This window comes from Agelaius tricolor, unplaced genomic scaffold (assembly GCF_023055355.1).
Source record: "Agelaius tricolor isolate 1412-34295 unplaced genomic scaffold, bAgeTri1.0.p SCAF_31, whole genome shotgun sequence".
Taxonomy (NCBI): Eukaryota; Metazoa; Chordata; class Aves; order Passeriformes; family Icteridae; genus Agelaius; species Agelaius tricolor.
In genome coordinates, this window is record NW_027269291.1 from 4,459,131 (window position 1) to 4,469,221 (window position 10,091).

General features: G+C 66.5%; 2 protein-coding genes across 9 annotated transcripts; both read left to right on the forward strand.

The window, feature by feature from the left end:
* The first annotated feature begins 174 nt into the window (after positions 1–174).
* ACBD4 (acyl-CoA binding domain containing 4) lies at positions 175–8,341 on the forward strand. Of its 8 annotated transcripts, XM_071450794.1 has the most exons (10): positions 175–317; positions 386–506; positions 970–1,054; positions 1,134–1,254; positions 3,072–3,176; positions 3,986–4,083; positions 4,573–4,714; positions 5,680–5,828; positions 6,563–6,598; positions 6,837–7,172. In XM_071450794.1, the coding sequence occupies exons 1-10, from the start codon at positions 248–250 to the stop codon at positions 6,945–6,947; spliced, it is 1,038 nt and encodes a 345-aa protein (XP_071306895.1). In that variant the 5' UTR covers positions 175–247; the 3' UTR covers positions 6,948–7,172. The 8 variants fall into 8 exon arrangements, with proteins under 8 accessions (XP_071306895.1, XP_071306888.1, XP_071306896.1 ...); XM_071450787.1 differs by lacking the exon at positions 4,573–4,714 and having other exon boundaries at positions 6,837–8,336; XM_071450795.1 differs by lacking the exon at positions 3,072–3,176.
* A 164-nt stretch (positions 8,342–8,505) lies between these two features.
* HEXIM1 (HEXIM P-TEFb complex subunit 1) lies at positions 8,506–9,833 on the forward strand. Its single transcript, XM_071450705.1, has one exon. It carries the CDS (start codon positions 8,677–8,679, stop codon positions 9,589–9,591), a length of 915 nt encoding a protein of 304 aa, XP_071306806.1. The 5' UTR covers positions 8,506–8,676; the 3' UTR covers positions 9,592–9,833.
* Positions 9,834–10,091: the final 258 nt, after the last annotated feature.

Sequence of the window (10,091 nt, forward strand, 5' to 3'; positions counted from 1 at the left end):
CCGCGCGCTGCCCGCTCCGGCCGGCAGGGGGCGCCAGGAGCGCAGGGTGGGCGGGGCCCGTTCCAGGAGCAGCGCGCTGATTGGGGGCGGCTCAGAGGGGGCCAATGTAAGACAGGCGATGATTGGTCACAGAACGGGGCGGCCGATGTAAGGCGGGCTCTGATTGGCCCCGCTCTGTCCCCGCACGGAGAGGGACCGGGAGCGGAGCCGAGAGCGGAGCCGGAGCCGGTGCGGGGCCGGTCCCGCCATGGAGGAGCCGGGCTGCGGGGCGCAGTTCCGCGCCGCCGTGCAGGTGATCCAGGGGCTGCCGCGGAGCGGTGAGTAGCGGCCGGGAGCGGGGCCGGGCGGCTGCGGTGTGAGCGGCCCCGCTGACCGTGCCCCGCAGGTGCGTACCGGCCCTCGTACGAGGAGATGCTGCGCTTCTACAGCTACTACAAACAGGCGACGGCGGGGCGCTGCCAGGGCCCGCGGCCCGGCTTCTGGGACCCCATCGGCCGCTACAAGTGGTAAGGGGGGCGGAGGGTCCCGGTCCCAGTCCCAGTCCCGCTCCGGGTGCGGTCCGGGTCCGGTTCAGGTCAGGTCCCGGTCCTAGTCCCGCTCCAGTTACGGTCCGGCCCCGGTCCCCCTCCGGTTCTGGTCCAGTCCCGGTCCCGCTCCGGTTTTTGTCCCGCTCCATTCCCGCTCGCGCTCCGGTTCCGGTCCGGTCCTGGTCCCAGTCCCGGTCCCGCTCCAGTTACGGTCCGGTCCCAGTCGCGGTCCCGCTATGGTTCTGGTCCCGCTCCGGTCCCGCTCTGGTTCCAGTCCCGCTCCGGTTCTGGTCCGGTCCTGGTCCAGTCCCGGTCCCTGTCCCCCTCCCGGTCCCGCTCCCGCTCCGGTTCCGGTCCCGCTCCGGTGCCGGTCCCGCTCCGGTTCCTCTCCGGTTCCGGTCCGGTCCCGGTCCCGGCCCCGCTGACGGCCCGGGCCCCGCAGGGACGCGTGGCACAGCCTGGGCGCGATGTCCAAGGAGGAGGCGATGGCCGCGTACGTAGCGGAGATGAAGAAGGTGGCACAGAAGGTACCGGGGTGGGCGGCGGGGCCGGGCCGGGCGCTGCCCGGTGCCGCCCGGTGCCCGTGCCCAGCCGCGGCCTCCGCAGGTCATTGACACCGTGCCCATGGACGAGAGCACGCAGGAGATGTTCCGCTACTTCGAGCCGCTCTACGAGGTCATCCACGACCTGCCCCGGCCCCCCGAGTCCTTCTTCAGGAGCACAGCGGGTGAGTGGGGCCGTGCCCCGGTGCTGCCGTGCCCGGTGCTGCCCCCGGTGCTGCTCCCAGAGCTGCCGTGCCCCCGGGTGTGACACTGGTGTCCCTCTGTGTGACAGTGGTCCCCTTGTGTGACACTGGTGTCCCTGTGTGTGACAGAGGAGTCCCTATGTGTAAAACAGGTGTCCCTGTATGTGACACTGGTGTCCCCTTGTGTGACAGAGGTGTCCCTCTGTGTGACACTGGTGTCCCTGTGTGTGACAGAGGTGTCCCTGTGTGTGACACTGGTTTGCCTGTGTGTGATATTTGTGTCCCTCTGTGTGACAGAGGTGTCCCCTTGTGTGACAGAGGTGTCCCTGTGTGTGACCGAAGTGTGTCTCTGTGACTCAGGTGTCCCTGTGTGTGACACTGCTGTCCCCTTGTGTGACAGAGGTGTCCCCTTGTGTGACAGAGGTGTCCCCTTGTGTGACACCACTGTCCCTCTGTGTCCCAGGTGCTTTGTTCTCCATTTTGATGCTGAATCCCTTTAAAAGGCAGATTTGGTTTTTCTCTGAAATTTAAAATCTATGTCTCAATGGGTCATTATCCACTTGGGAGTGTCACTTACAGGTGACATTGTCACTTAAATCCAAACTTGGTGGAACAACGAGCCCGGGGTGGCTGGAACTGAGGTGCAAAGCACTGAGCTCCTCAAGGTGTTGAGTCATTTGTGTTAAAGGCTCCCAAATCACCTTCAGACCCTGCAATCTCAGCTTTGGTGGAGCAGAAAGGAGATTTCAGAGTGTGGAGCGTGGCAGGTGCCTCCAGCAGCTTCTGGTGTCCCTCGGTGTGACTCTGGTGTCCCTGTGCGTGACAGAGCTCACAGAGCTGGGGGTCTGGGCAGCTTTGGGTTTGTTTATTTATATATAAAGTTATAAAGCAGCACTTGGAACCCAAACCGTGGATGGATCCAGGTCTCTGCTTTCAGCAGAGCCCTGTGAACGTGGTGGCTGCAGCCAGGTCTGTCCTGGTGCTCTGGGAGGTGACAGGAGCCACACTCTGGGGGTCACAGCACACCCCGAGCAGGGTTTGGGGATGGGGAGGAAGATTTTGGGAATCTGAGGAGGATTTGGGAGGATCACAGAGCAGTGGCACTACCCCTGTGTGGGGTGCAGCTGCCTTGTCCCCCTCAATGTCCCCTGTGATGGCGAGGACAGGCTGGGGACAGCAGAGAGTGAGGGAAGGAGCAGCAGGGCAGCGTTGCCACACACCTGCCCAGGAGCAGAGAGCAAAGTCCTGGGGGCTGCTGGAAATCTGGCTGGGATTAACCCCTTGGGCTCCAGGGGGTGCTGGGGAGGGCTGGGGCCTGTCAGGACCCTCAGGGTGCTGCTGGCCCTGATCTTGGGGTGCTGCTGGCCCAGGTCCCTGGGGTGCTGCTGGCCCAGGTTCTGGGGTGCTGCTGGCCCAGGTCCCTGGGGTGCTGCTGGCCCAGGTTCTGGGGTGCTGCTGGCCACACAAGGCTCCTCCAGCCAACACCTCTTGCCCTGGGCTCTGTTACCATGGCTGTGCCCTGGGCTGTGGGCACTGCCAGGGGACAGCAGTGTCACTGTCACTCAGCAGTGCTGATCCCTCTGCCTGCTGCCCCAGGGGACAGGGACACCCCACCACCCCTGGGTGAGCAGGGTGGGTTCCTGGGCTCTCAGCAAACAAACCTGGCTCCTCTCCTTCCCTGCCAGCTGCTGGCACCTCCCTGGCATTTCCATGGGCAGCCCAGCCCCAGGGAGCCAGCCCAGCCAGGACAGCAGCTCTGAGGCACAAAATGACCCAGCTGTGCCTTTCTCTCCATGCAGAGAGCCAGGGACAGCAGGATGGCACCAGCCAGGATGGCACAGAGAGCAGCCCAGCTCCAGAGAGCCCCAGGGACACCCTGCCTGGGCAGCAGCAGCATGGGCCAGGTTGGTGTCCCTGCCTTGCAGAGCCCTGTGCAGCAGAACCAGGGCTGGGGCTCCATCCATCCATGGAGCTGTTGGCACCTCTGGCCCAGCCCTGGGTGCTCTGGGCACTGCCCAGGTCAGGGGTCTGGCTCTCCCTGGACTTGTGGGGTTGGCTCTGCCTCACTCCTGCTGTGCAAAGGGGCCAGGATCTGCTAAACTGCAGGGACAAGGGGAGGCTGGTGCCCCATGGGCTGGGAAAAATCACCCTGGAAGGTCCCTGATCCATGGGGGGATGTTCCCCCGTGGCTCAAGCCACGTTTGCTGCTTCCTTGGCACTGAGATTCACAGCACCAAGCCCTGGTGGTGCCTCAGCCGTGGCTTTTCTCTCACCCCCTGCCTCGCTGTGCCCCCCTCGAGGGCCCCTGGCTGTGCCCTGGGGTGGGCAGGGTGCTGCAGGGAGGTTCCTCCTCCTCCTGCTGCTGCTCCAGCCTTCCCCCAGGAGCAAATATGGTCACAGAGCGAGTGCCAGTGTGCCAGCCTCGAGTGCTGCCCAGGGAGCTGGGCAGTGTCCCTGCCTGTGCCACTGCTGCCCTGGGGCCCTGGGGTTGTGCAGAAGGGGAAATTCAGTCCTTGGCTTCATGGCCACGTGAGCAGAGCTGCTCCCACCCCTGCAGTGCCTCAGTTTCCCTCTCCAGCCTTGTCTTGGGCATGCTCATCCCCTGTTCCAGCTGTGCCCTCTACACAGCTGGGCAGTCCTGCCCTGCCCAGGGCTCAGCCCTGTGCTTCCCTTCCAGGACCTGGGCTGGCTCAGCCCTGTGCTTCCCTTCCAGGACCTGGGCTGGCTCCTGCCCCCGAGGGGACCCAGGTGACGAGTGACTCTGATGGGGACACGTTCAGTGAAACCCTGGAGCAGATGGAGCCTGAGAAGGTAACGGAGGAAGCGCTGGAGGCTTTGCCACCCCTGCCCTGCTCGCTCTGCACAGCAGCACCAGCCTGGGAGCTTCATAAAACCAGCAGGGACACGCTCCTGCAGTTCTCTGTGCTTTGTGTCACTCCTGGAGCCTGTCCCTGTCACTGGGGGGTGCTGAGGAGCCTCCCCAGCCCCCCATTGCTGTGGTGAGGCTCCACCATGTACATGAGTGCCACCGCCTGGGATTGTTCCCCTGCCACATTTGGTGCCATGCTGAGGCCTGGTGGGTCTGGTGGAAGGAGGAAGGAAATCCCTCCCCCGCTTTTTCCACCTCAGATCTGGGCACTCACTCCCCTCAGATGTCACCTCCCAAACCAGAAATGCCATCAAAAATGCCTCCCCAAAAATGCCACCCCAAGAGCAGCACTGCAGTGCTGCCCTGGCATTGCCCCCCCTGCCCTGGGGAGGGGAGTGGGGGTCTCAGGGCCCTTCTCTCCCATCTCACAGGCCAGGCAGGTGTGGGGGCTCACCCCAAAAACCCCCCAGGCTGGGGCTGAGCCCCTCAGTGCTGGGCAGGGCGAGCGGGGCGAAGGCAGAAGAGCCGAGGGGAGCAGCAGCACAGACCTGCCAGCCCTGGGCTCCGACACAGGTGGGTGCAGAGCTTGTCCCTGCGCCCCTTCCTGCTGCTGCTCACCTCCATGGGCTGGGCTGGGGGGTTGGGGGGCTGAGTTTGGCTCCAGCACCCACAATTGGGTGCTCAGTAGCTGAAGGAAGCCACAAATGTCCTGTCTCTGCATCCCTTGGTCCCTAAGCAGCTCAGCCCCTCCTTTGCCCATTTCCTGCTGTGGTACTGAATTGCCTGAGTTTGGAGGATGCTCTGCTGGCCCTCCAGCAGGGCCCTGGCTCCCCATGCCCTGCCCCTTGTCCTTCAGATGTGGGTGGTGCCAAGGGTGAGCTGTGCCAGCAGGGCAGGGGGGAAGCTGGGCTCTGTGCCCTGGAGGCCTTGGGGACAGCAGTGCCACTCCCCTGGGCACCACCAGGCCTTGAGCTGTGCCACAGCACCCTCTGTGCTGTGCCCAGACACTCTGGGCTGCCCTGGGGTGGCATTGCCACCCTCACCCATGGGACTGGTGCCATGGCTTCACCTGGGCACAGCCCACGTGTCTCACCCTTTCCCCTGTTACTGTTCCCTTCCGGGCTGCCTGACCTTGGCAGTGAGCTTGTCCCCAGGCCAGGCTGGGCTGTCCCCAGGGCTGGCAGCGAGTCCCTGCCTCTGTCCTGCTCCCTGCCTGAATTACCCAGGGGTTTGCCAGCCTGATCTGGGGCCTTTGCTGGGCCCAGGCATGAGTTGCTCTGGCCCTGGGTGTCCAGCCCAGTGGTGGCACCTTCACCAGGTGTCACCAGGTGACCCACAGCACCCACCCCATTGGTGGGCTGGCCACCCACTGCCACCACCAGGCAGTGTCACAGTGGTGCATGGCCCTGGGGACATCCTGTGGGTGGGCAGCCCACGGCAGGTGCCCCGTGGGAGTCGCTGCCCAGCGGTGGGTGGCAGCGCGGGGCGGGCAGTGCCAGCCTGGCCTGGCAGCCGTGTGCCCGTGGCTGTGCCCGCAGATGTGCGGCTGCCCGTGGGGAGCAGCCCCGAGCCGGGGCTGCCGGCGGAGCTGGAGGCGCACGTGGCCGGCGCGGTGCGGGCGCTGCAGGAGGAGCTGCGGCGGGTGCGGGAGCGGCTCAGCCGCCTGGAGACGCTCGGGGCTGCCCAGGTACGGCCGGGGGCAGCGCTGGGCTCGGCTCCGGGCCCTGCCACAAGGGGTGGCCCCGGTGTGGGGACACCCCGGTGCTTGGTGGTGGCGGGGCCGAGGCTGGTGGTGCCCAGGGCTGCCCCTCGCTACCACTGCCCCCCTCATTTCATTGCCCCACTTACTCCTGCTGCCCCCTCATTCCCACTGCACCCCCCATCCCTATTTTCCCCTCTCATTCCCACTGCCTCCCTCATTCCTCCTGCCCCCCTCATTCCCATTGCCCTGCTCACCCCCATTGCCCCCCTCATTCCCACTGCCCCCTCATCCCTGTTTTCCCTTCATTCCTGCTGCCCCCCTCATTCCCATTGCCCCCCTCATTTCCACTGCCTCTTCATTCCTGTTTCCCCCTCATTCCCTCTGCTCCCCGCATTCCCACTGCCCCTTCATTCCCATTTCCTCCCTCATTCCTGCCCCCCTCATTCCTGTTTCCCCCCTCATTTGTTTCCCCCTCATTCCCACTGCCCCCTTTGTTCCCAGTGCCCCCCTTATTCCCACTGCTTTTTCATTCCTGTTTTCCCCTCATTCCCATTGCCCTGCTTACTCCCATTTCCCCCCTCATTCCCACAGCTCTGGGCTCCTGGCCCAGCTGCACCCTCTGATCCCTGCACAGCCTCTCCAGCCATTCCCTCCCTCTCCCAGGGGCTGGCAGGGGGTGCCAGCCCCAGCTGCACCCCAAACCCTCTCCTGTCTTTCAGGGGGAGACAGACCCCGGCCCGGCACTTGCTCCACAGGTGAGTTGGGGCTGAAGGACGTGCTGGGGGTGGCCCTGCTGTCCCCCTGCCCACCCGACAGCCCACGGGGGTGTGGGGACACAGCTGGGGGAGGTCAGGGGAGGGCCATCCATGGGGACACTGCCAGGGACAGCGGTGTGATGCACACAGGAGGGGGAATGTGAGCGGGACACTGAGCAGTGGCGGTGAGGGGGTGTCGCTGCCATCGGTGCCACCTCTGTCCCCGTCCCCTGGCCAGGCCGTGTCCCGGTGGCGCCTGCCCGTGTCCCCACGCACGCTGCTCTTCCTGGCCACCTGGCCCTTCGTCACCCAGTGGCTGCTGCGCCACTGGCAGGGCAGGAAGAGGTGACCCCCGACCACCGCCACCGCCAGCCCTCCTCGCCATCCCGCTTCGCACGGAGCCACGCGGGAACCGCCTCAGCAGCCACCGGGACACCGGCACCGACACTGAGGGCCAGCACCGGCCCCCGCGCCGCCACCACGCACAGCCGGAGCCGGAGCAGCCCCGGGCCCGGCCCGGCCTCACCAGGGACATCACCGAGCCTGCCTCAATTAAAGTCGCATTTTCGGTTCAGCCCCGCTGCCTGTGCCCGCCTGCCAGGGGAGGGGAGTGCGGCCAAACGCTCCGGCCCCAGCCACTGTCCCCAGCTGGTCACCCCCTGTCCCTGCTTGGTCACCCCCTGTCCCCCTGCCGGGTCCGTCTCCAGGCCCCAGCCTGCCCCCCCCCGGCCGGGTGCAATGCCCACCCTGAGGGTGCCACCGGCCCCCGTTCGGGAGGCGGCGGTGGGGAAGCCCCAGGGCTCCCCGGGACCTCCGTGAGGGGGTACCCGGTGCGGGGCTGGGCAGGGCGGGTTGCACCCGCGGGTTCCTCCCCCCGTGAGGCCGCGGCTGCCCCGGGGCCCTCCTGTGCTGCTCCCCCTCAGACATGGGGCCCCCCCCGGCCTGGCCATGGCTCCCCCCGCCGTGTGTCCCTCAGCGGGGCCCTCAAACCCTGCCAGCCCCCCCGAACGTGGGGCCCGAGGGGGACATCGCCACCGTGGCTGGGGGTGGCAGGGCCGGGAACGGGATCGGGACCGGGACCGGCACAAGGCTCGGGGCCTCCCCATCCCCCTCCTTCGCCGTGCCCCTCCCCCCGCACCCCCCGGGCTTCGGGAGCGCGGCTCCGCACCGCCCCTGCGAAAAGGGACGCGGCGCCTTTAAGAGAGGACTTCTTTCCGCTTCGGTTTGTTTACATCTCCCTCCGCCAACTGCAGCACCGCCGCACTCCACACGGCACCGGGATCCTTCCGCTCGCCCCCTTCCCCCCCGGGCCTGCGCACCCCCGAAGCCCCTCCCGGGCCCCCTACAACCCAGCCTGGCTTGGCTCGGCCCGGCCCGGCCCTGTACAACCCCCCCGATCCCGGGGCCGCAGCATGGTCGGCGGAACCTCCGCCGCGCAGGGACTCTTTTCGGACCGTGCCACAGCCCCGCCGCGGGGGGAACGCGCGCGCTGCCCTCGGCGCGGACCTGAAGGTCGCGGGGCGCGCGCGTCCCCGCGCACGGGGACTCCCCCGCCTCGTGGTACGGCCCGGTCCCGCCTTCTCCCCCTCGCGATTGGTGGCGCCGCGCAGGAGTGACGGCCATCCCAGCCAATGGCGACCAGTCCCCGCAACGGCCAGGGGCGTGTCCCGGCGGGCCAGCCCGCCCCCCGCGCCCGCTGATTGGCCGCGAGGCGGCACCGCCCGCGCGCTCGGGGCCGTGGCGGCGGCGCGGGTTGCGCGGCGGGGGCGGGTCCCGACGCGCGGCGGGGCGGGGCGCGCAGGGCGCCTGCGCGGGGCGGGGCGGGGCGCGCGCGGCTATAAAGGGAGCGGCCGCGGCCGGGGAGAGGCAGTCGGGAGCGGGCGGCGGCGGGCGCGGGTTGGGCCGTAGGGTGGGATTGCGGCGGGAGCGGCGGCGGCGGCGGCGCGTGCAGTGCGCGCGGGGAGGCGGGCCCGGCGGCGTTAAACCTCCCCCGGGCCATGTCCCGGGCGGCCTGAGCGGGGCCAGCCCCCATGCGGCGCCGGTAGCGCCCGTCAGCGAGCGTAGCCGAGCGCAGCGCTATGGCCGACGCGGCGCCCGCTGAACCGGGGCCGGAGCCCCAGTGCGAAGCGGAGCCTCGCTCCGAGCCCGAGGCGCGGCCGGAGCCCCAGTCCGAGCCCGAGCCGCAGCCCGAGCGCGGAGAGGCGCCGACGGAGGACGGCGATGCCGGGCGGCTGCCGCCCCCCGGGGCGGAGGCGGCGGCGGGCGGCGCCGAGGGGCGGCCGCCGGCGGGCGGAGCGGGGCGTCCCGGCCTGGGCCCGCGGTACCGGGCCGTGGGACGCACTGAGGAGTGGCCGGTGAAGAAGAAGCACCGTCGGCGGCCGTCGAAGAAGAAGCGGCGCTGGAAGCCGTACTCGAAGCTGAGCTGGGAGGAGAAGCAGCAGTTCGACGAGCGGCAGAGCCTCCGCGCCTCCCGGCTGCGAGCGGAGATGTTCGCCAAGGGGCAGCCGGTGGCTCCCTACAACACCACGCAGTTCCTCATGGAGGACCATGACCAGGAGGAGCCCGACCTGAAAACCGGGCTGTACCCGCGGCGAGCGGCCGCCAAGTCGGACGACACGAGCGAGGAGGATTTCCTGGACGACGCGGCGGACGAGGACGGGGGCAGCGACGGGATGGGGGGGGACGGCAGCGAGTTTCTGCAGAGGGACTTCTCGGAGACCTACGAGCGGTACCATGTGGAGAGCCTGCAGAACATGAGCAAGCAGGAGCTGGTGAAGGAGTACCTGGAGCTGGAGAAGTGCCTGTCGCGCATGGAGGAGGAGAACAACCGGCTGAGGATGGAGAGCAAAAAAGCCGGCGGGGAAGCGGCGGACCCGGCGCGGGTGCAGGCGCTGGAGCGGGAGGTGGACAGGCTGCGAGCCGAGAACCTGCGGCTGCTGCGGGAGCGGGAGCTGCCCCGGCAGGAAAAGGGCCCCTGCAAGCCGGGGGAGTGACACTGGGCAGGGGGGCGCGGGGGGGTTTTTACAGTGCTGGGTGGAACATTCGGTCCTTGTACAGAATCGCCGCGGACCCTTTTTACGGGCTAAACTGCAGCTGGGTGGGCCGAGGGCTCCCCCTTTTTTAGGTGGCTGTGATGGGGTGAGGGGGGGGTTGATGTATTGGTGATATCTGGTTTATGGTTTTGGTTTTTTTTTTTTTTTTTTTTGTTTTGATTTTTTTTTTTTTTTTTTTTTTTGTGTCTAAACCAAAAAAAAGAAAAAAATTCCCCAGGAAAGCTGTAAATTGGCCAAAACTGACTATAAAAAAAAAAATACAGAGGTCTAATAAATTTAATTACTTGTAACTGTAATAGTTTTGGTGTGATTTCTCGAAAATAATCAGAATGACATTCCACCAGGGAATACATCCTGGATTATTTTCATGGTGTTATAACTGTTGTTTGATTAAACTTAGTTGTAATTCCCCGCTTAACCCTTTTTGTTATTATTTTACC

What these genes read in the sequence shown, in the direction of transcription:
- HEXIM1 (XM_071450705.1), top strand. Translation starts at nt 8,677, where the DNA reads ATGGCCGACGCGGCGCCCGCTGAACCGGGGCCGGAGCCCCAGTGCGAA.
- ACBD4 (XM_071450787.1), top strand. Translation starts at nt 248, where the DNA reads ATGGAGGAGCCGGGCTGCGGGGCGCAGTTCCGCGCCGCCGTGCAGGTG. An exon ending in TGAAGAAGGTGGCACAGAAG is followed by an intron (nt 1,055 to 1,133) that starts GTACCGGGGTGG and finishes CGGCCTCCGCAG; the next exon opens with GTCATTGACACCGTGCCCAT. An exon ending in AGCAGATGGAGCCTGAGAAG is followed by an intron (nt 4,084 to 5,679) that starts GTAACGGAGGAA and finishes CTGTGCCCGCAG; the next exon opens with ATGTGCGGCTGCCCGTGGGG.